At 40.1% G+C, this 25,846-nt stretch overlaps 1 protein-coding gene across 8 annotated transcripts in view; it reads right to left on the bottom strand.

The window, feature by feature from the left end:
• RNASEH2B (ribonuclease H2 subunit B) overlaps window positions 1-25,846 on the bottom strand; it is a 79,298-nt gene that overhangs the window by 16,685 nt on the left and 36,767 nt on the right. For all 8 annotated transcript variants that reach the window (XM_067016816.1, XM_067016814.1, XM_067016813.1 and 5 more), the window contains 4 exons: window positions 18,022-18,086; window positions 16,291-16,396; window positions 13,821-13,902; window positions 12,434-12,476 (listed from right to left, as the gene is read on the bottom strand). In XM_067016816.1, coding sequence (XP_066872917.1) covers window positions 12,434-12,476; window positions 13,821-13,902; window positions 16,291-16,396; window positions 18,022-18,086 — 296 coding nt within the window. The remainder of the gene's footprint in view (window positions 1-12,433; window positions 12,477-13,820; window positions 13,903-16,290; window positions 16,397-18,021; window positions 18,087-25,846) is intronic.

Genomic DNA, 25,846 nt, shown 5'->3' on the forward strand with positions numbered 1-25,846 from the left:
TATCAATAGCTGAATAACTGAGGCAGAAGAACGGATAAGTGACCTGGAAGACAGAATGGTGGAATTCACTGCTGATGAACAGAATAAAGAAAAAAGAATGAAAAGAAATGAAGGCAGCCTAAGAGACCTCTGGGACAACATTAAATGCAACAACATTCGCATTATAGGGATCCCAGAAGAAGAGAGAGAGAAAGGACCAGAGAAAATATTTGAAGAGATTACAGTCGAAAACTTTGCTAACATGGGAAAGGAAATAGCTACCCAAGTCCAGGAAGCACAGCAGGTCCCATACAAGATAAACCCAAGGAGAAACATGCCGAGACACGTAGTAATCAAATTGGCAAAAATTAAAGACGAAGAAAATTTATTGAAAGCAGCAGGGAAAAATGACAACTAACATACAAGGGAACTCCCATAAGGTTAACAGCTGACTTCTCAGCAGAAACTCTACAAGCCAGAAGGGAGTGGCATGATATACTTAAAGTGATGAAAGGGAAGAACCTACAACCAAGATTACTCTACCCGGCAAGGATCTCATCCAGATTTGAAGGAGAAATCAAAAGCTTTACAGACAAGCAAAAGCTAAGAGAATTCAGCACCACCAAACCAGCTCTACAACAAATGCTAAAGGAACTTCTCTAAGTGGGAAACACAAGAGAAGAAAAGCACCTACAAAAACAAACTCAAAACAATTAAGAAAACTGTCATAGGAACATACATATTGATAATTACCTTAAACGTATATGGATTAAATCCTCCAACCAGAAGACACAGGCTTGCTGAATGGATACAAAAACAAGACCCATATATATGCTGTCTACAAGAGACCCACTTCAGACCTACGGACACATACAGACTGAAAGTGAGGGGATGGAAAAAGATATTCCATGCAAATGGAAATCAAAAGAAAGCTGGAGTAGCTATACTCATATCAATTAAATAGACTTTAAAATAAAGAATGTTACAAGAGACAAGGAAGAACACTACAAGGGATCAATCCAAGAAGAAGATATAACAATTACAAATATATATGCACCCAACATAGGAGCACCTTAATACATAAGGCAACAGCTAACAGCTATGAAAGAGGAAATCGACAGTTACACAATAATAGTGCGGGACTTTAACACCTCATTTACACCAATGGACAGATTATCCAGACAGAAAATAAATAAGGAAACACAAGCTTTAAATGACATAATAGGTCAGATAGATTTAATTGATATTTAAGGAACATTCCATCCCAAAACAGCAGATTACACTTTCTTCTCAAATGCACATGGAACATTCTCCAGGATGAATCACATCTTGGGTCACAAATCAAGCCTCAGTAAATTTAAGAAAATTGAAATCATATCAAGCATCTTTCTGACCACAAGGCTATGAGATTAGAAATGAATTACAGGGAAAAAAACCATAAAAAACAAAAACACATGGAGGCTAAATAATACATTACTAAATAACCAAGAGATCACTGAAGAAATCAAGGAGGAGATAAAAAAATACCTAGAGACAAATGACAATGAAAACACGATGATCCAAAACCTATGGGATGCAGCAAAAGCAGTTCTAAGAGGGAAGTTTATAGCTATACAAGCCTACCTCAAGAAACAAGAAAAATCTCAAAGAAACAATGAATCTAACCTTACACCTAAAGAAACTAGAGAAAGAAGAACAAACAAAACCCAAATTTAGCAGAAGGAAAGAAATCATAAAGATCAGAGCAGAAATAAATGAAATAGAAACAAAGAAAACAATAGCAAACATCAATAACAGTAAAAGCTGGTTCTTTGAGAAAATAAACAAACTTGATAAACCATTAGCCAGACTCATCAAGAAAAAGAGGGAGAGGACTCAAATCAATAAAATTAGAAATGAAAAAGGAGACGTTACAACAGACACCGCAGAAATACAAAGCATCCTAAGAGACTACTACAAGCAACTCTATGCCAATAAAATGGACCACCTGGAAGAAATGGACAAATTCTTAGAAAGGTATAACCTTCCAAGCCTGAACCAGGAAGAAATAGAAAATATGAACAGAGCAATCACAAGTAATGAAATTGAAACTGTGATTAAAAATCTTCCAACAAACAAAAGTCCAGGACCAGATGGCTTCATAGGTGAATTCTATCAAACATTTAGAGAAGAGCTAACACCGATCTTTCTCAAACTCTTCCAAAAACTTGCAGAGGAAGGAACACCCTCAAACTCATTCTAGGAGGCCACCATCACCCTGATACCAAAACCAGACAAAGATACTACAAAAAAAGAAAATTGCAGACCAATATCACTGATAAATATAGATGCAGAAATCCTCAACAAATTACTAGCAAACAGAATCCAATAACACATTAAAAGGATCATACACCATGATCAAGTGGGATTTATCCCACGGATGCAAGGATTCTTCAATATACGCAAATCAATCAATGTGATACACCATATTAACAAACTGAAGAATAAAAACCATATGATCATCTCAATAGATGCAAAAAAAGCTTTTGACAAAATTCAACACCCTTTTATGATAAAAATCTCTCCAGAAAGTGGGTATAGAGGGAACCTACCTCAACATAATAAAGGCCATATACGACAAACCCAGAGCAAACATCATTCTCAATGGTGAAAAACCGAAAGCATTTCCTCTAAGATCAGGAACAAGACAAGGATGTCCACTCTCACCACTATTATTCAGCATAGTTTTGGAAGTCCTAGCCATGACAATCAGAGAAGCAAAAGAAATAAAAGGAATCCAAATTGGAAAAGAAGAAGTAAAACTGTCATTGTGTGCAGATAATATGATGCTATACACAGAGAATCCTAAAAATGCCACCAGAAAACTACTAGAGCTAATCGATGAAGTTGGTAAAGTTGCAGGATACAAAATTACTGCACAGAAATCTCTTGCATTCCTATACACTAATGATGAAAAATCTGAAAGAGAAATTAAGGAAACACTCCCATTTACCATTGCAACAGAGAGAATAAAATACCTAGGAATAAACCTACCTAGGGAGACAAAAGACCTATATGCAGAAAACTATAAGACACTGATGAAAGAAATTAAAGATGATACCAACAGATGGAGAGATATACCATGTTCTTGGATTGGAAGAATCAACGTTGTGCAAATGACTATACTACCCAAAGCAATCTACAGATTCAATGCAATCCCTATCAAATTACCAGTGGCATTTTTTATGGAAGTAGAACAAAAAATCTTAAAATTTGTATGGAGACACAAAAGACCCTGAATAGCCAAAGCAGTCTTGAGGGAAAAAAACGGAGCTGGAGGAATTCAGACTCCCTAACTTCAGACTATACTACAAAGCTATGGTAATCAAGACAATATGGTACTGGCACAAAAACAGAAACATATATCAATGGAACAAGATAGAAAGCCCAGAGATAAACCCATGCACCTATGGTCAACTAATCTATGACAAAGGAGGGCAGGATATACAATGGAGAAAAGACAGTCTCTTCAATAAGTGGTGCTGGGAAAACTGGACAGCTACATGTAAAAGAATGAAATTAGAACACTCCCTTAACACCATACACAAAAATAAACTCAAAATGGATTTGAGACCTAAATGTAATACCGGACACTATAAAACTCTTAGAGGAAAACACAGGAAGAACACTCTGACATAAATCACAGGAAGATCTTTTTTGATCCACCTCCTAGAGTAATGGAAATAAAAACAAAAATAAACAAATGGGACCTAATGCAACTTCAAAGCTTTTGCACAGCAAAGGAAACCATAAAGAAGACGAAAAGACAAACCTCAGAATAGGAGAAAGTATTTGCAAACAAATCAATGGACAAAGTATTAATCTCCAAAATATATAAACAGCTCATGCAGCTCAATATTTTTTTTTTTTTTTTTTTTTTGTGGTACGCGGGCCTCTCACTCTTGTGGCCTCTCGCGTTGCGGAGCCCAGGCTCTGGACGAGCAGGCTCAGCGGCCATGGCTCACAGGCCCAGCCGCTCCGCGGCACGTGGGATCCTCCCGGACCGCGGCACGAACCCGCGTCCCCTGCATCGGCAGGCGGACTCTCAACCACTGCGCCACCAGGGAAGCCCGCAGCTCAATATTAAATAACAAACCCAATCCAAAAATGGGCAGAAGACCTAAATAGACATTTCTCCAAAGAAGACATACAGATGGCCAAGAAGCACATGAAAAGCTGCTCAACATAACTAATTATTATAGCAATGCAAATCAAAAGTACAATGAGGTATCACCTCACACCAGTTAGAATGGGCATCATCAGAAAATCTACAAACAACAAATGCTGGAGAGGGTGTGGAGAAAAAGGAACCCTCTTGCACTGTTGGTGGGAATGTAAACTGATACAGCCACTATGGAGAACAGTATGGAGGTTCCTTAAAAAACTAAAAATAGAATTACCGTATGATCCAGCAATCCCACTATTGGGCATATACCCAGAGAAAACCATAATTCAAAAAGACACATGCACCCCAAAGTTCATTGCAGCACTATTTACAACAGCCAGGTCATGGAAGCAACCTAAATGCCCATCGACAGATGAATGGATAAAGAAGTTGTGGTATATATATTCAATGGAATATTACTCAGCCATAAAAAGGAACGAAATTGAGTCATTTGTTGAGACGTGGATGGATGGATCTATAGACTGTCATACAGAGTGAAGTAAGTCAGAAAGAGAAAAACAAATATCGTACATTAACACATATAGGTGGAACCTAGAAAAATGGTACAGATGAACCGGTTTGCAGGGCAGAAGTTAAGACACAGATGTAGAGAACAAACGTATGGACACCAAGCGGGGAAAACCACGGGGGTGGGGGGTGGGGGGATGGTGGTGTGCTGAATTGGGTGATTGGGATTGACATGTATACACTGATGTGTATAAAATTGATGACTAATAAGAACCTGCTGTATAAAAAAATAAATTAAATAAAATTTTAAAATTAAAAAAAAAACACAATAGAGACCAGGCTGAGGAAGAAAGGAAGAAACAGCATGACTGGAGAAGGGCCCATCAGCAAGCCAACATTCTGGCAGCCATTATGGCAGGACCTAACCCACCTCCTGGTCACCCCAAAGGTACTTCCAGAAGGCTCCACCAGGTAAAGGAGCCTGTTTTAGCTGTGGGAGCCCCAAAGACTGGAGCAAGGAATGCCCAGGAAATAGGTCCCAGCCTCTACCCAAGACGCCATGCCCACTCTGTAAGAAGATGGGTCACTGGAGCAGGGAAGGGCCCTCAGCTCCGAAGGGAGCAGGGAAGTTCCCCCTTGCCAGTCATGTCAGTGGTTGATTGATGAGACCTGGGACCTCCCAAGGCTCCTGAGAAGACAGTCATCATCACAAGGGAGGAACCATGGGTGACCACTGACATGGCAGGTAAGCTTGTCCAGTTTCCAGTGGACAAAGAAGCCACTTACTCTGTCCTGACTTCTCACGCTGGGCCTCTTGCCCCTGAAACTTGCTGTATCATTGGGGTAGAAGGTAGGTCAAAGCTGAAACTTTTCACTACCCCTCTACTTTGCACCTGGGGAAAGACCCTTATAACTTACAAGTTTCTTGTCATGCTTGAATGCCCTAGCCCATTATTGGGAAGAGACTTTCTTTCAGCCTTGGGGGCAACTTTTACTCTCCCTGAAAACCAAACCCAAGGCCTATTTTTGGCTGGACTATGCATTATACAAGACATGGACAGTCCAGCCCATAATATTTCCCCAGAAATTGAAAAACTTACAGATCCACAGGTCTGGAAATCAGGGAATCCCAGGACGGGCAAAATTTGCCACTCCTTAAAAATCACCCTTTAAAGGAGGCTAATATCTTCCCTTCCAGGTGTCGGTACCCTATAAAACCAGAGGCTCGACAAGGAGCCTCAAACCCCAGATCTCAAAATTCATCAAATGTGGGCCTTTGGTATCATGCCCGTCTCCTTGTAATGCTCCAATCCTACCTATCCCCAAATCAAATGGGGACTATAGAGTGGTCCAAGATCTTCAAATCATAAATGAAGCTGTGATTCCTCTCCATCTGACTGTTCCCAATCCATACACAATCCTTACTCAGACCCCAGAGGACACAGCATGGTTTATAGTCCTTGATCTTAAAGATGCCTTCTTCTGTATACCTGTTCACTCTGATTCCCAATACCTTTTTACCTTTGAATGGACTGATCCAGACACCAATATGACCCAACAATATACCTGGACTGTCCTTCCCGAGGGATTCTGGGACAGACCACACCTGTTTGGCAACGCCCTAGCAAAGGAACATAAGGAACTTACATTGGAGATGCGGGCATTATTACACTATGTAAATGACCTCCTTATTTTCAGCCCCTCGGAGGAAGCCTCAGGCCAAAACACTGTACAGGCCCTCGGTTTCCTGGGCTCAGGGTAAAAGGTACCCCGAGGCCAAATCTCCTCTCACAGAGTCACCTACGCCGGACGTGTTGTGTTCTAAGCCTGGGACAGCGTCCCCTTACGACCGGCGTGAGGAGGCAGTCCTCCACTGACAGCCACCACACACAAAGAGACAGCTCAGAACCTTCTTAGGGACGGCTGGATTTTGAAGGATCCCTGGGTTTGGTCTCATGGCAAAGCCATTACGTGAGGCCTTGAAGGGACTAGACACAGAACTTGTAGACTGGATGGGCAACTCACAAGGAGCATTTGATCAGATGGAGACCGTCGTGACTAGCACCCCAGCCCTAGGGATCCCAGATCTAAAGAAGCCCTTTACTCTGTTTACCTCAGAAAAACAGGGAAGAGCCCTGGGGATTCTCACCCAAAAGGTGGGACCAAGCCCACGGTCGGTGGCATCTCTCTACAAGCAATTGGACCCAGTGGCCTTGGGACGTGTCTGAAAGCTGTAGTGGCCACCGCCCTGCTAACTGAAGAGGCCACAAAACTCACCATGGGTCAACCCCCTAGAGGTATTGACGCCACACTCGATACAGAGAATACCAGAAATGAAGGGACACCAATGGCTGACTGGAGGTCCTGTCACAAAATATGATGCCCTCCTTCTTAACTCTCCTGAAGTGACCTTTAAGGTATGTCAGACCCTAAATCCAGCCACCCTCATACCAAGAGAAAGCCCAGAGGAATGACCTCATTCTTGCACTGAGACCATTGAACCGGTGTAGAGCTGACCTTAGGGACCAGCCTCTCGATGACCCTGAAGCTGTCTGGTTTACTGATGGAAGCAGCTATATATAAGACAGCGTCCAGAAGCCAGGGTATGCCATAGTAGGTCTACGTAAGATCACAGAAGCTGGTGTCCTGCCACCTCAAATCTCAGCACAAAAAGCCGAGCTTACAGTTCTGGCTCAAGCTCTCAGGCTAGGAAGAGACAAGAGGATCAATATCTATAGTGATTCTAAGTATGTATTTTTTGGTGTTACATGCATGTGCTGCCATTTGGAAGCACAGAGGACCCCGAACTGCATGGGCTTCCCCCGTCCAGCACTGCCGGGAGCTCTCAGAACTCGCAGAGGCAATACAAGACTCTAAGGGGGTGGCAGTTATTCACTGCCAGGGACATCAGAAAGGAAACTCAGACGTAGTAAAAGGAAACAGCCTGGCAAAGAGTGTAGTTCTTGTAAAACCCCTTTCACTTGGGCTGCATTGCTCCCCCAGGTACCAACCTGCAACCCGCTTTCGTCACCTCAGTACACGATCAAGGAAATACAGTGGGCTAGAACTAGGGGATATCAAAAAGGCCCTGACAGCCGGTGGATTAAGGAAAAACAATACTACTGCCCACAGCATTACAGTGGAAATTTTTAAAATCACTCCATGACTCCTCTCATTTGGGAAGGGATGCTTTGATGAACCTGGTAGAGAAAGTCTTCTCTGGAATGGGCCTTTCTAGACTATCCTAGAGGTCATAGGGCCTGTAATATATGACACCATAGTAAGCCGGGGGGAAACTAAGGCCTCCACTTCTCCAGCCCATCCAAAGAAGAGGAATCTATCCAGGTAGGACTGGCAAACAGTCTTTACCCAGATGCCATCCTCCGAGGGGTATAAAAACCTTCTGGTCTTTATTGACACTTATACTAGATGGGTGGAAGCCTTTCCAACAAGGAAGGACCAAGACAGCTCAGGAAGTACTAAAGGCATTATTAAAGGAAATAATTCCTTGGTTCAGACTTGCATGGTTTTTACAAAGTTATAACAGTCCCTCTTTTATGGCTAGGGTTACCCAACAAAGCTCTAGTGCCCTAGGCATCTGCTACCACCTCCATGCTGCCTGGAGGCCTCAGTCATCGGAGAAAGTGTAAAGGGCAAACCACACTTTAAAAAGAACCCTGGCTAAACTTTGTCAAGAGACATCAGGACGTTGGACAAAACTTTTACCCATAGCCCTCCTGAGAATCAGGGTGGCACCTAAAACGGGGCTAAGGCTCAGTCCCCTTTGAAATGACTGATAGTAGGCCCTTTTTACCTTCAGATATTTTGGTGGACACTGACACCAATGAGCTCACTAAGTAACTGATTAATCTGGGACAAGTCCAAAGGGCAATTTCAGAATCTGGAAATCAGATTTTACCAGCCCCAGACAAGAACCTGACCCCATTCAGGTTCAGCCAGGAGATTTTGCCTCCTAAAAACATGGAGAGAAGGGTCCCCCTTTGAACAATTACTACCCAAGTGGAAGGGGCCTTATCAGGTCCTTCCCAGCACTCCTACTGTAGTGAAAGTATGGGGAATCACTAGTTGGGTGCACATTTCTAGAATCAAACCTCCCCCTCCCCGAGTCTTCAGAAGACACAGAGGATCTTGGGTGGCCAGAAGAGTCCAACGGTTGAGTGAACCTCTTCAAGACCTGAAATTGTTATTGAAGAAGGACAAAGAAATTTCACAAATTCAAGGCTGAGAACCCATAGTCACTGTTCTCCTTTTGCCTCCTGTTACCCCAGTCCACCCACAAATGAACCAATATGCTCGGGTGGATATGGATGCTTATTACCCTCCTCTCTTTCCTTCTTACTCTCATTATCCTTTGTGAGTGCCGCCGTGGTTCAGCACCTATACCCGAGGGGGCTCTGTTCAGTCCATGCTGGGTTCGAAAGGATTGTTCACTTTTGGCTCCCCTCCGCCATCATGAAGTCATTATTCACCCTAACCTTGCTCTCCCTCTTTTGGGTGTCCACACTAGGGAAATGAGAATTTAATGCAATAGTAAATCTCTCAAGAATTGCAGCCCATGGAGAAAATCTATCCCGGTGCTGGGTCTGTCATCCCCACCCTCAGAGTGACATGTATGGATTAAAGGGAGTACATTTTATGCCCAAGAATGCTAAGAACCTCACTCTCACCCTGCTCAACGGTTCTGCTAAACCTAGCCCTCTTGAAATTCATATCCCGTCCCTAAAGCAGCTTCCATGCTTGGATCTCACCCCTCACATTAATATTTCTAACCAATACCAAGTACTCATTCTCAAGTGCAGTGAGACTAGCCAGTCTTGCTGCCCCTGCCCCCAGTGACCAGTGGAAGAGGGAGGGAAAACGCCAGTTGTCCGGCGTTTACAATATGGCCCTCCTAAGGCCTACAGAAAAGTCCCCACACCTCACGACCCCTCTCAGAACGGTGGCCTCTCTCCTCAAGCTGTGTGGGTACACCCTCTTGGGCAAACCACTTACAGGAAGGGCTCAGCTCCTCAGAAGTGCGCCAGGCATGCACTCCCCCAGACGCCTGTCCCTCTGTGGCCTGAACATAAACCAGCTGCCTTCTCAGAACAACCCCAGCTCTCCTTCCCCTCCCCAGGATTGACTGTGGCCTTTCCTTGGATAGATAATGCCCTGCTTGCGGGACAGTGCACGCTAGGCCAACTAAGTAATCAGATGAACCTAGGTGTCACCACCCATAATATCCGCCACTCCTGAAATAAGAGGCTGATGGGCCTCATCCTGGCAGAAACTGGAGCAGCTGTTGTTTGGTGCCCCATGGGTGGCTTTGCCTACCTTGAGGCCATGCTTTGTAACCTGTCAGACACTCTGTCTCCTCTGGCCAGGACTGTGGGGGATCCCCCCTTTATCTCCTAGCGAGTGTAGTGATGGATAATAGACTGGCCCTGGACTATCTGCTCGCTGAACGGGGAGGGGTACGTGCAGTAATCCAAACAACGTGCTGCACCTACAGCAACACCACTGGCCAGGTGGAAGAAGGTATCCAAAAGGTAGAGGAACAGGCCCAATCGCTACACACTTTTGGAAAGGGTAACCCCAATGCCAGCTCCACATGGACTGCAGTCAGAGGGCTATTACCAAACACGACCTGGTTCCTACCCCTGCTTGGACCCCTGATTGCAATAATATTTTTGCTGATTTGGGGCCCCTGCCTTTTTAATCTCCTGTTTGTTAAGTCTGTTTCTTCAGGTTACAACAGTGTCACCTACAGATGATGGTATGCCAGGGATTTCAACCCATCCTGCACGAAGATGGGGACCATCAACATCCACTGGGCAGGGCTGCAGCCTCCTCCTACTCCCCACTCTCTATCTCTGCCACTGTAAATGACCCTGAGACCTCCTATCTCTGACAGAGAGCAAGGTGATCTGGACCCCACTGGTAGGGACAATGCCCCTGCCCAGCTTGAAGCAGCTACAGAAGACGGACCACCGACCCTTTGACCCTTGAAAGATTTTAAGGGTCCAGACTCCTCGAGGGGGGAAACGTTAGAGCAGGCAGTTAGCCAGACACGAGCAGAGGAGGGAGGCACAGGTCATGTGACAGGAGACCATAATGCATCTTGCAGTGACAGGGGTTCTAGAGGCAAACACAGAAAAGCGGGGACCTCCGGCTGACACGAGACCATATGTCTTGTGAAGACAACGGTCCTAGAGGCAAACAAAGAAAGGCAGGAACCTCCCGGTCGTATGCAACCTTTTGCTCATTATGCCCTCATGACAGTAGAAGTAGCATTGCAACCAGAGCAGTACCCATCACGCACCGGCACCATGACAGATCCGAGCAAAACCAAATAAGGACAGAAACTCCCCCTCTTCTCGGGAAGGTGGACCTGGGATGACAACCAGGAAATTACCCCCCAAACCCCTCCCTTCTTGATGAATATTCCGCCCAGTCATTTTCACACCGTGTATAAACCAGCTTGCCGAAAGGAACTCACAGCTGCTCACCTGAGCCTGCCTGCACTCCCTTCCTGAGAGTGTTCTGTCACTCAATAAATCCTTTGCTTACTTGGCCTCTCAGACTCAGCTCTGAATTCTTTCTGCAAAAAAACAAGAACCTACCCTCCAGCAACAGTATCAAAGGCTGAAACCTTCAAGTATAGGTTTTGTTCCATTTATGAATGATCTCTATGTTACTAAGGAAGACAGATATTTGGGAGAAAGAAATATGCTTAGCTTGTGGAGGGAGAGAAATAAGAAAGAAACAAATACACCTGTCCTCTTAGTTAGAGCAAGACAACTATATCTATGTCCTCTGGTGCTGTTGTCAGAGGTTCACTACTGGACTGGAAGCAATGTGGGTCTGACCCAGAATAACTTTACATCTGACACCAGCTGACTTCCTCCAGTACTGTTCTTCCAGAGAGGAAAACATGAACCTCCTCGGGCAATTTGCTGGAAAAGGCCCACAACCAACACTGATGCACTTTAAATTTTATGTCCTTTTCTAAAAGTCAAAGTAGTGAATGTGTTTAGAGCCATGACCACCTTCAAACAGAAATGATTAAAAATCCTGAGCATGTTGGTCATTTTGAAGGCAGGGAAAAAGGAAAGTTGTTTAACATTTGCAAGGCACTCATTACTCATCTGGCAGGAGAATGACCTCACCGACAAGCTGTTGCATGTGTTTACTTCCCTGTGTCTGAGCAGCGCTCACTGGTCTGTGATCACGCCTGGACTCTGGGATGCTACTCTTTGTTCTCAGGTGTGGTTTATAGCTGGCTTCTCTACTCCCTGTATCTGGGAGACAAACGTAGGCCATAGCCCACAGTGCAGAGGAGCTGTGGGTGGCAGTTTGAGAACAGCTGGAAGGGGAAAGGTTTTCCACTGATAGCTTCTCTGTGTTGCAAAAATCATGCTCTATGTGCCTTTGTGCCCATGACAATTATATTTGGCAAAATGACTTTTAGTTATAGAGTATTCCTGGTGATTAATAAAGTTAATTACAGGATCTAGCTCACTCGAGAAGACTTAATTTTAATTATACCTCTTTAATATTTTGACATAGGTATCCAGCTAAAATCAACTCTTTGATTTTCATAGCACTTTATCATTCACGTAAAAGCCACAGAAATAAAAATACTGATGGAGAGCCCAGTATAATCTTTATTCCGCATAAGGTGAATGAAGTCTGTTTTAAAATATACTAAACTAAATTTATGTGGCAAAAGTATAATATTTTTCTAAGTCCTCCAAAGATAGCTTAGTCACAGCTTCTTACCTTTGATGGAGGGTTTGGCACTGAAGCTGGAGGTTCTGGAAGCCTGAGGAGTAAAAAATAAAAATCAGAGTCATGGTTTTTCATAGACAAGCAAACGGAAAGACTGGGCCAACTTCAGACTTAGTAAGTCCTACTTTCATCTAGTAGTTTCACCTCCATATATCTTAATGTTCAGTCACCTCGGTTGAAAGAGTGAAATTTCTCTAAGTGAATAAATGTTCATTTGCCTCCTTAATTCTAAGTATTGGAATTGTCTGAGCTAAAAAACAAAATGAGAAGTCATTTGCTGAAATGGAATTGCTTTTCTTTAGCCTCTAAAAATTTGCATTTTGGTACTATATTTTTTCATCATAAATGATGAATCTAGAATATATATAAAAGTGAAAATTATTTTAACTGTTGACAAAAAGTCATACAAACTTTACTTTTCTTCTATTAAAGTTTAATTGACATATCTTTCTCTTCAAGTCTAACCAAAACTTAAAAATTTCAGCTGTAAAGAATATAAACAAAATAATGGAATACAAAGACATAAGGTCTCTAACAAGATAAGCAGGTATAAAGAAATCCAGGAAAATATTAAACAGAAGGATATGTTTATCAATTCAAAGCAGGCTTTCAACATACTACACTACAGAAACCAGTATCTACTAATTGTTTTTTTAAAGTAGGACCTAAAATGCAGTTTGCTAAAAACAGCAACTGTATCTATTACAAAGTCATCTTATATTCATGTATCAGAGGAAAAAATTATTATAAGAATCAGGAAAGGCTATTAAATCATCACACACATGAAATCTGAGCAGCAGTTGCTAAAATACAGAAAATAAACATTTTTTTCAGCCTAAGATAAAGTCTTTATATTTTATTAAAGATCATTATGAAGGAAGGAACACAAATCAAGTCATTCTCAAACCCTTCTTCCCCCTCAAAGACACAGACTGTGCTTCACTCTTCACTGAGTTCCAAGTGTTGGCCATAATAAAAATACTTAGTGAACATCTAATGATAATAAAAATGGAACAAAACCTTTAAATATAATTTTCAAAAATATTCTATTCTGCCGTCTACTCTTTCCTCCCCACTAACCAAATTAGTTAAGTCTGGCTGGGGTTAAAATTTTAACACAGTTTACCCTCTAATATCAAAAAACCCGATAACTCCAATCCTAACACTCAGGGCTTCCTACAACTAGTATCCATTAAATCAGTTTGTTCCAATCAAAAAACTATCTATTAAAAATCACCTCCAAATCATACCATCTGTGACATAACTCAAGAATAACCTCTTATCAGAAAAAGTGATATAAGCCATAAAGAAACCCTATTTCTTGGAAACCAAGAAGCACAATTATGCTTAATTATGACTAAAGCTGAACCATACTTACTTTAAATATTTAGATAAGTCATCACTTAATTCTTTAGGGATGTAATCAGATATCAGACCATGCGCATAACGAATATAATCCTCTGAAGGAAAGAGAATGGAGAATGAAAAAAAAAATTAGTAATAATTATGGTAGTTTTACAGTCAAATTGACCAGAGTTCAAATTCTGCCACTGTCTGGCCTAAGAGAGTCACTTAAGCTTTTTTGTGAAACGGGGATGCTCGTATCTACCTGTCACAGTAGTGGGGTAATCTGATGGATGGATATGTAGGATGATATCAAAGATATGATGAGATAATCAAGCACAATACAGCAGATGCCCACTAAATAACAGGCAAAAACTCAGGGTTCCTTTCTTAGCTGAGGCCCTTGAATACGAATAAAGTTCAAAAATCAGATGTAACAATATGAAATATTCATGTCTTTTTAAAAGACTAATCTTTTCTAGGTCTGTTTCAATATAATATAAATCTAAATATTGAACAGTAAATGAATATGCTCATCTAAGAGGAATAATACATGATACGTCTCTATTAAGTACTTGCTTTATAAGAGTCCTGAATGTTATATCTACCCCCAAACTAATAAAATGCCTTAAAAAATAGAAAAAACAAAACTCAGCAGAAAGTATAATCATTACTTCTAAAGCATATGGATTCTCAGTACTAAAATGAAACTCTGGTATCAATTAAATACAGAACATAAGAGAAAATCTGTTTTAAAGCTCTCTTCCTTAATTCAGTATTTTTTGTAGAATCCTAGGGGATAATCAAACTTAACAGATGGGATAATCACCAGGGGATATAAACTACCAAAAGCAATATCCCAAGTTTGTTGCTGGGATATTCATTTTCTTCTTTTTTTCCTTTCTCTTCTACCTTCAACGTTAGGATAACAATTTGCCTCAGTATTACTTAGAAAGTGACTGCTGCCTGGTCCACCTGATCTCAAAAAGTCTTCAGTAAGAGATTTTCACGGCCAGCACAGAACTGAAAGTTATCACTGGACCCTTCTTAAAATATGCTCATGGTTCTGAGTTAGTAATTTTCTAATGAGTCATGAATAGACAAAGAAAGTTATTTTAAGAAAGCCAGTATATCATCTGTTTGCTTCTTCTGGTAGCATATCAAGCTAAAGATCTAAAAAAGGAAAGAATGTGAAGAGTATAAAGCTTACTTTATGGCTGGGAACCAAAATGACCATATAGCCAAGCCCAGACTCATATTTAGAGATTGGTACAAACACTGGCCTCAGAGCAGAAGACCTGGCCTGCTAGCTAGGATGGGTGACCTTGAATAAGTCATCTACTTCTCTAAGACCACAGTTTTTCATTTTTAAAATGAGAAGACCTGTCTAAATAACCTCTAACACCCCTTCTCCTACTGTAACAAAAATCTATGGTTTTATCCATCCATCCATCCATCCATCCATGCATCTGTCTATCTGTCTGGCCATTTGACTCAGTCCCTTCTCTTCTTTTGTTAAAGCCAATCAAAGACACTGATAGCTGGTAAACTCAGATGTCAAGGGCAAGCCTACCACTCCCAGAATGGCAGGGGCCAGCTATTATCCATATGTACAATGTACTGTAAGGTTGACTTCTGCGAGTCAAAGATTGTCTGAATTACCAACAGGCCACTGTTCCTAGTTCTGTTTTTTAATGATGAAACTGACGTTTTGGAGTTGTATACTAGAACAGGGGAACACTGAATTGGAGCTTAAAGTCAGAATAATGTCCGTCCTACCATTTCAGAAAGTTAATTGTATTAGATAGCTGTTTTTATTCAACTACACATATAAAAATAACAGGACACTATACTGTAAAAAAGCAAAAAATTTACCTTAATAACCTAAAAGAAAAAATTGCCAATTGAATAAAGTTTCATCTAAAATCAAAATATTGAGACCTACAGTAGGACCTATGCTTCTTGAGAGTAAGATGCAAACAGATACAGCTCATTGGAAATCCTTGTGCCACACGAACAGTACCACAAAAAGGTTATGAGTGTGGGCTTAAGAGTCAGGCAAGCTCCATTAGTAGCTCAGCTCTACCATTTACTAGCTGTGTGACTTTTGACACAGCCTCAGGACTCTCACTGTAAAATAAGACTTAGATGGAGGGTCAGATGGGCTAATGTGTGCACACTGGCAGCTTAGTAAAAGGCTTGGCACACAACACACCCTCAATAAATGATAGCCAGGGTTTTTAGGGCTGTTATTACTATTAGCGCAAAATATATATTTCTTGAATGAATGATTTAAGTATCAATTAATGAAAGACGTGAACTACGGCAGAAATACTATTTGGTTCTGAAATAAAATGCACACCTGCCACAAGATCTATGAGAACACATCGGCAAGAATGTGAAGCTTCTGAGACATTAAGATTTTAAAATCATAAGACTGGCATTTACTCCGGTCAGCAACTTACTCCAGACAAAAATAATTTCTGCTGAAATGATTTACTTACCTTCCTTGTCACTGGAAAGCGGGTCACCAGAGAAAAATGCAGTAGACTGTACCCGGGCACCGACATTTACATTATTGGTTTTTAACGCTGCCATAGTCTGATTAACCTATGAAATAACCGAAAGGGGAATATCAGGGTATTTTCAACTAAGTTTAGAAACACCATGACTTTCCAGACAGTCTTCAATCCAGTTAAGATCCAGGAAGAAGTAGTTGAGGACCTAGAAATACCTTCACCAGGTATCACAAGATGAGAGATAGCTACACATTTGAAGAAAGGTGAAGGGTAGTGACAGCACTACCGGATGAGTTCAGTACATGGACTTCCTAAGGCCTACACCATATGAGAGCACTGACTCTGGAGGCAGGCTGCTCGGGTTTGCTCTGTGACCATGGGCTAGTTACTTAACCTCTCTGTGCCTCTATCTAAGAGAGGGGGATAAAGATAGTACCTATCTCATAGTACTGTCGTGAGGATTAAACGAGTTAATGTATGTTAAGCTCTTAGTACAGAACATGGCACAATGCTTATATGTAATGATTTTCTAAATAGAATAAATAATATAAATTTCTCACTTCCTAGGAATTTAAGAAAGGAAGCACAATCAATAAACATAAACCTCACTTTGCTATTTCGTGTCATTATCATTTGCTAAGAGCAAAAACAAAATGCCAAGTTTCTGCTCAGTACTTCTCATTCTTCACCTACACAGAATTCTACTAATGCAAATACTACTTACCATTAAAGCAAATGAAAAGTGAAACATGGGTACTTTTCAAATCTTTTCACCACTCTGTATATAAGAACCTAATTAATTCTGCAAGGTTCATTTCCATGTTCCCAAGTTCCCTATGTGCTCAGTAACATGATATTACAAACATGCTTTTCACATACAAGATAGAAGAGACTCTTAGGAATCAGTACTAGAACTGGTATCCACTGAACTTACAAAAACTTTGTCATCCATAGATCTGGTCTCGCGAGATTCTTTATCACGGTGAAAGTATGCAATATCCTCAGACCAGCAGCTTTTTTGTTTTTTTCTTTACTATACCCATAATAAGAAATACACAGCAACCCAATACCCCAAAACACATATAAATACATTTCATACAGTCATACTTAATACTTGCCCATACTCTGTGCTATCTTTTAATACATCCTATCCTATTCTATTCCATTCCATTCCAAGAGAAATACTGATTGTGATCCAATAAAGTGATTTGAAAAACACTGCCCAAGACCTCATATTAGGTCTAATTCCTAGGATCACTAAGATACAGGGTTTGCCTGGAAGATGACCCCTCTTCAGCATCCAGACACTAAGCCTGAACCCCATCTGCCTGGTCCCCTGTGGGTCATGTGTGAGCAACGTCGACCTCTGAGACACCTATAGGACTGAGAGCATCAAGTGCACATAGCCCTGGTATTACCTGGCTTGAAAGACTCAAGTCTACACCAACAAATAGCAAGTACTTCTTCATTCACTGGTGAGGACCACAGGGAAATGGGGATGCAGGTCAAAGGAACACATCAAGCTAAAAAAATACATGAATTAGGGAGAATGAAAAGCCAAAGATTCTTCTCCCACTTGGAGGTCTTTGTACAGCTTCTCTCTTGTAGATGGATGTTCAAGATGGTCTTTGGGGTCAGGCTTACTACCTTTTCTAAATATGTTTAAAAAGGATCATCAAACTCTTTCTGCCACAAGGCATTGGAGAGGTACTGTACCTTTTTTTCCAGCCATTTTAATGTCTTCTCTTTGCTGTACTTGTAATATTTCTTCTTGTCTATTTCTGGATTAAATTAAAAGAAAAAAAAAAGACAGTGCAGTGGATTAAACAAAAAATAAACTCGTAAGATTATATCATATACAAGATCACAGTTTTAAAATATTTCAGGGAATTCCCTGTTAGTCCAGTGGTTAGGACTCTGCTTTTACTGCGAGGGCCTGGGTTCAATCTCTAGTTGGTGAACTGAGGTCCCATAAGCCGTGAGGCGTGGTCAAAAAAAATAAAATATTTCCTAATATTTTATACTTTTGAAAAACTCAATTTATAACCCTGGGAGCATATTTGAGATATTAAAAAAAAAAATCCCTAAACAGAACTGGGATACCTCAGATCTCAACCAACTATTAAATGAGTGGGAATTTAAGAAAATTATCAAATTATACAAACTGTTCTTATCACAAGGAGAAATTTTTTTTCTGTTCTTTTTATTGTATCTATACAAGATCGTGGATGTTAACTAAATCTACTGATAGTCATTTCAAAATATATGTAAATCAAACCATCATTCTGTACAACAACCTACACAGTGATATACGTCAATTATTTCTCAATAGAACTGAAAACAATTCTACAAATAAATCTGGAGGAAAGGTAATTTTTTAATTAAAGTATAACTGATATACAATATCATATTAAGTTTCAGGTATAGTGATTTGATATTTATACACATTCTGAAATGGTCACCACAATAAATCTAGTCATTGTCTCAAAAGGTAATTTTTAAAACTCAGCAAATTAACATACCGAGAAATCTTAATTTTTCTGAATAATTTTAAGCTCACCTCAATGTTTTCAACGAAAGACTCCTTTTCTAAAATAAAAATGGAAATCCCAAGAAAGAAAATTGAAGCTAAATGCAGGTGCCTATGAAGTTCATTGCATACATTCAGGAAAAGAATCTTGTTAACTATTTAGTGCTGCTCTGGTGGGATTAGTGGAGAAAGAAGAAAAGATATATCTATCTTTTAATGTATTAGCAATATAGCCATAGCTATTTCAGGGGAATTTAGATTTATGATAGGCTCAATCTGGCCCTTTATGGGGATAAAAGTTTCATCTCATATAAATTATACTTCCTCTCCTCACAATCCAGCTAGCTTTATGTAATCTAATGGCTTAATGTCATACATGGTATATGATATTAAGCCGTTATTTCCTCGGTAACACTTCATTCACAGGGTTTCCTGCTTTCTGTGCAGTCAGAAGACGCAGCTTTTCCACTCCGGCCTCCAGCCTCCATGCAGGAGTTACCTTCGTGACAACTGGAATTCCCACAGCCAGCTGCAAACTCGCCACACGTGACTCTGCTCGGATTACATAGAATGACGCTTTCTCTTGCCTCATGATCATGGTGGGAAACGGAAACTGCTTGTTCAGGGGTGGTTTTCCGCAATCTGTTAAACTGCTTGAAGTTTCACTGAACGGTTGGTATGGGGAAGGGCTGGCCGGAGCTCTTGCACACTTCCTCCCCATTTCAGCCTGTGGTCGTCCACACTGTGGGCAATAGGAGGTGGATGGAGTGGGTGCTGGACCTTTGCACCCATCTCCTCAGGACGCGTCACTGGAGTAATGAAAATGAGGCACCATTGCAAACGGCATTGCCAGAAGTTTGAGAATTCCAAGGCGCAACGCCTGCTCTCCTGGAGCCAGGACTGCTTGGCCAACAGCGTGCTGCGGAACCAAGGCAGATGAGGCTAGACTCAGCCTCCCTGGAGGTGATATAAATTTCTTTGTACAAAAATAGGGGGAATTCTAAGAGCATACAGCAATCACTTAGTACATGTACGCTGCTGAATGAGTCTCAGACGTTCTGATCATCGCCTGAGACAATCTCGATAGAGGCTCAGTGGTCAGGTCTCTCCCAGAAATCCCACTTTGACTGACACTCACCTGTCTCTTGCCTCTACCTCCAAACTTCCTGAAAGGACATTCTACAATCTGCCATAGCTTTCCTCCCTCTCGTTCACTCTCTTGAGCCCCTTGCAGGCCCCTTCTTTCCCTCTGGAAATGCTGGTTCAGAAGAAGTGGAGACCAGGCTATGAGCCGTACTGCTGGGGCTCCTACACCCCCAGCGCACGATGTCACCTCAGGAAGTCACCTATTGAATGAGGTGATGGCACAACATCTGGCACACAGCAAATACTTAGTACTAGTTACGAAAAAATTAAATTATAACTTGTTAATGATAATAACATCAGAATCTAATGTATAGTCAGGCCTGTGCTAAGTTCTTCATACACAGTTTCTCATTGAATGCTCAGAATGAATCTCAGGTAAAAACTACTATTTGTCCCCATATTAAAAAATTAGGTTTGAGTGAAGTTAAATAAATTGTCCAAAGTCACTGAGCTGGTAAACAGGAGCACTGGATTCCTTCCCAACCTGACTTCAAAGCCGTGCACCTGGTGTTCATTTTACCGAGATCAATTAGTCCTCACCCCGCTCAGTACTTCCGACCCTATTCCTTATGGGAAAAGACTCTCCACCACGGTCCTATACAACCTTTCTCTTGGTCGTACTGCATCTCTAATGGCTTTTCCTCTGACTCTTTTCTGGCTCCACTGCCTCCTCCTTGGACGCCAACTTGTATCTCTCTCTGGGCGTGACTTCATCCTGCTTTAGCAAGACTAAACCCATCCAGGAAGCCCCGAGCCCCGAGCTGAGGCTCTGTGTGTCATCTGCCTCCCAAATCACCTTCCTGGTCGCCCAGGCTTGAGTCACTCCTGTCTTGCTTCCCACTGGATTCCGTGGGAGACAGGAAGGAGCCAACATTATCTTGTAGAGAACAACGAGGGAGGAAAAATCAAAACAAACAAACAAACAAACCCCCAAACAAACTGTGTCTGAAATCAGGAGGCTTAGCTTCTTGTGCTGGATCAGTTCTACTTGATTTTTTTAAAAAAACAACTGTATTTAGGAATAATGTTCATATGATTAACACACCCATTTTCGGTGTACAATTTGAGGAGTATGGCCAAGTGTCTACATACAGTCATGTAACCACCAGCCCAAAAAGCTCCCCTGAGCTTACAGTCAATTCTCTTATCCCTATCCAGACCTCAGGTAACCACTGATCTGCTGATTACAGAATTGTTTTTGCTTTATTCTAGAACATCATAGGAATGGAATCATACAGTAAGTACTGTTTTGTGACCCTCTTCTTTTGCTCAACATGATTTCTGTGAGATTCTTGCATTTTGCTGCGGCTAGCAATAGCTCTTTCCTTTGTATTATGGAATAGTATCCTGTGTATGGATATCCCATGTTTTGTATACCCACTCACCTACTGAAGGGCATTTAGGTTGTTTCCAGTTTTGGGCTATTTTGAAAAAGATGCTCTGAACATTCTTGCACAAATCTTTGTATGGACATATGTCTTCATAAGTCTTGGGCAAATACCTAGGAGTAGAATTACTGAGTCGTAAGAAATTGTCAAGTGGTTCGACCATTTTATGCTTCCACTAGCCAGGCGAGTTCACGTTGTTCCATAACTTACAGGTAGTGTCTGTCTGTTTTATTTTAGCAACTCTGGTGGATATCAGTGATATTTCCCTGTGGTTTTAATTTACATTTTTCTGGTGACTAATGATATTGAACATCTTTTCACGTGCCTTATTCATAAATCTTCTTTTGTGAAGTCTGTTCAAACCTTTTGCTGATTTTTCTACAGGGCCGGATATCTTATTATTGTGTTAAAAGAGTTCTTTATACATTTATATATATCTTTTATCAGATATGTCATATAAATATTTTATTCCAACTGTGGCTTGTCTTCTTTTTTTTCTTAATAGTATCTTTCAAAGACCAGAAGATATTAATTTTAATGATATATAATTTATAATTTTTTTGTATGGTTAGTAGTTTTTGTGTCCTATGAAATCTTTGCCAATCCTCAAGGTCACAAAAGTTTTCTTCTATGGCTTCTTCCAGAAATTCAATAGTTTTCATTTTTGCATTTAAATTATTGATCCATTTCAAGTTAATTTTTCTGTATGACTCTGAGGTGAGAGTTAATTGTTTTTCATATGGATATCCAATTTTTCCAGGTTATTTGTTGAAAGATTATCCCTTCTCCCATTAAATTATTTTGACACCGTTGGAAAAAAGAATGAGTGGCTACATAAATGTGGGTCCCCTTCTCTTCTATTTGGTTCCATTTATCTATCAATTAACCTTATACCAATGCCCTAATTTCTTTATCATTGTAGCTTTACAGTAAGTCTTGAAATCAGGTTGTGTAAGTTCTCCAACTTTGTTCTTCTTTTTCAAAATTGTTTTGGCTACTGTAGATCCTTTGCACAGTCATACAAATTCTAGAATCAGCTTCTCAATTTCCACCAAAAAAAAAAAAGCTTGATAGACATTCCATTAACTATAGATTACTTTGGAGAGAATGGACATCTTAACAATATTAAGTCTTCTAATTCATGAACATGCTATATCTCTCTACTTATTTAATTTCTCTGCAATGTTTTGTAATGTTCAGTGTACTGGTCTTGCATATTTTACGTTTCATTTATCCTTACAACTTCATGATTTTTTTATATTATAAATGGTGTGCATTTATTACACTGTCCAATTGTTCACTGCTAATATACAGAAATAGAATTAATTTTTCTATACTGACCTTATATCCTGAGAACTTATTAGTTCTAGTGATTTTTTTTTTTTTTGGTAAATTCTTTTGAGCTTTTTACATACATGATCATACTGTTCATGAAAAAAAGATAGTTTCACTATTTACTTTCTAATCTGCATAGCTTTTATTTATTTATTTATTGGCATGTGGGATCTTAGTTCCCTGACTAGGGATTGAACCCATGCCCCTGCAGTGGAAGCATGGAGTCTTAACCACTGGACTGCCAGGGAAGTCCCAATTTTTTTCTTATCTTATTGCAACTGCTAGGATTTCCGCCAGCAGGATAAGGAGTTGGCATCCTTATCTTGTACCAATCTTAGGGGAAAAGTGTGTTCAGTCTTTTACAATGAAGTATGATATTAGCTTAGGTTTGTCATGGATGTCATTTACCAGAAGGAGGAATCTCCTTCGTGTCTCTAATTTGCTGAGAATTTACATTATGACTGAATTTTGTCAAATTTTTTTTCTACATCTATTGAGATGATCATAGTTTTTCTTTTGTAATGTATAAATATGTTGAATCATACTGATTGATTTTCTAATGTTCAACCAACTCTGCATTCTGATAAACCTCACTTGGTTATAATGTACTATCCTTTTTACATAGTTAATATGCAAATATTTTTAAAGGATTTTTCCATCTATGATCATAAGGGATACTAGATTAGTTTTCTTTTTGTAATAACTTTGATTTTGGTATTGGGGCCATTCCAGTTTCATAAAATTAGTTGGGAAATATGCCTTCTTAATTTAATTTCTAAAAGAATTTGACTAAGTATCATTATTTCTTTGAGTATTATTTTTTTCTTAAAGTATGGTAGAATTCACCAGTGAAGCCAGCTGGGCCTGGAGTTTTTTTCCTAGGAAGTTTTTAAATTACAAATTTAAAACATTCCCCTGGACAAGATGGTCACTAAGAAGTATCAAGCTTGAATATCCCAAAATACTATATAAGGATGAAGTGCATAAACTACTGTTTAATTTTAAAATTTACACATTTTGATAAACAAGGTGGTTTAAAATATTCACGAAGGCCACAGATTACCCACAATTATGAAAAATACCATAACGTGTTCTATTGTGTCCTAAATTTAATATTTGTGAGTTTGTGAGTTAGATGACATGTGTACATGCTGGAAAGGTTTCTTTCCCTAATGTGTCCGTTGCCTATAAAACTGGTCTCAAACATCTGGAAAGATTGGGTTTACAAAATAAAGATTGAATAAAAAGGAGTCCACAATTAAATAACATGTTCAGCAATTGGGTAATCAGTTCACAAACTTGAATTTCCCTGATGTATTGTTGAACAAACTGCCTGGAGCATATTTTCACATCTACTTTCTGAATGTTTTCCATAACTGAGAAACTCATATGGTCTCTTTTTTTTTTTTCCTGCCTCCTGGGGATAGAAACTTGGCAACTGTGCTTGGGGTATTTTAATCAGGTAAGTTTTCCTGGCTCTTCCTGTTAATCACAATGGACAGCGCAGCACAGCTTTTGCCTGCAATATGTAACAGAGTGTTATACTCAAGATGAAGTTCATAACCCTTTATTAGTCCTTTCCCCTGTCATCTCTCCACTGAATGGGAGCTTTTTTGGCAAGAAGCATGCTGAGCCCCAGAGCTAGCAAACTGAGACACATCGTTTCCTTCACTAATAAAGCAGGCAGTGCTAACTAAGTAAGGTCACCGCCATCATCATTCAGGATGCAAACAATTGTGGCTGGGTTTACTCGGCAGGGAGAGGGAAAGGTTCTCAAACCTAGCAGGCTTAATGAGATCTTTAATGCCACAGATTTTTGAGACAGCATCTGGAGTCCAATATCAAGATAGCTGGCTGGGGAATTAGAGCATTTCAGGTTTTTACTCTCTCTGCACAGTGCCTGTGGGGAGGATGGAATTGAAAAAACATCAACTTTCCTCTTTATCTCTGCTCCCTGTCACGGGTAGTACCTGACCACTCTTTAGCAGTCTTCTTTGTTTCTTATTTAAAAACCCTAGCAGTAAAATACAGAGAATGGAACCAAATACTAACTTAAAAATAGACAAAAATCTAAATTCAAACAAGCAGCCAGGACCCAAGGCAATCGCTAAAAGAGGTTGCCTGGAAAACAGAACGCTCACTGCCAGGATGAGAATTGTCTTTTCCTTAAGCTGTAGAAGTTCCCACTGACTCCTTTCCTGTCTCTCTCTTTGTCTCACAAAGAGAAATTATTAATGGGATATACAAGACTAACAAAAAATTAAGTTTCTATTTTTACACGCGACAACACCTAAAAACTCTAACAGAGTCTCCTGGAAGTGTTACACAGTTGTAAGAAGGAAGAGAAAGAGTTGCCATCAGACTGACATGGGTTCAAATCTTGATTTTACCACTTCAAGTTCTATGATGTTAGTCAATGTGCTTAAACTCTTTGAGCTTCAATTTCCTCATTTGTAAAAATTCAGGTTCTACTAACAATGAAAGGGAATTACTGCAAGAATTCAATAGCATACGTAAAATAACAAGCATAGAGATGATATATAATAATTTGTTAATGTATGGTAGACATTTTTATTATTATCTGATTATCCCCATTCTCCTACTTAAACCACTTGACTCTGTATTAATTAATGGACCATCAAACAAATGTGCATTGGTCACTTACTGTATACCTAGTACTTAAACATCAGCAAAGAATTTAAAATTTCTAGTTCACAAGCCTTAATGGTACAAACATTTATTGAGCACTTACTCTACACCCAGCACTCTCTGGGCACTGATTTACTTGTATTATTTCATTTAATTCCTGAAGCATCTCTTTGTGGTATATAGTAGATACTATTAACTGCAATTCTTAAATAATGTTCATATGCTGGTAATTTAGAGGTCTCAACACTCTAAAGGTAAGAGAAGGAAAACTTTATTTTATGATTTAGAACAACTTTGCAGAGTACTAATTATAACATACGGCAGAATATCAGGGATACGCAGAATATGAGGGATACTCTTAACCCTTTAAACTCTTCATCTTACAGATCAAGGATGCTGAAAAGTTTGAATGATTTGCTCAAAACCATGTAGCAAATACATTCTTAATTTTTCTTGTAGGCTATCAAATCCTGTGAACAGATTACCAGATTGT

Source organism: Kogia breviceps, chromosome 16, assembly GCF_026419965.1.
Source record: "Kogia breviceps isolate mKogBre1 chromosome 16, mKogBre1 haplotype 1, whole genome shotgun sequence".
In the NCBI taxonomy this organism is placed as follows: Eukaryota; Metazoa; Chordata; class Mammalia; order Artiodactyla; family Physeteridae; genus Kogia; species Kogia breviceps.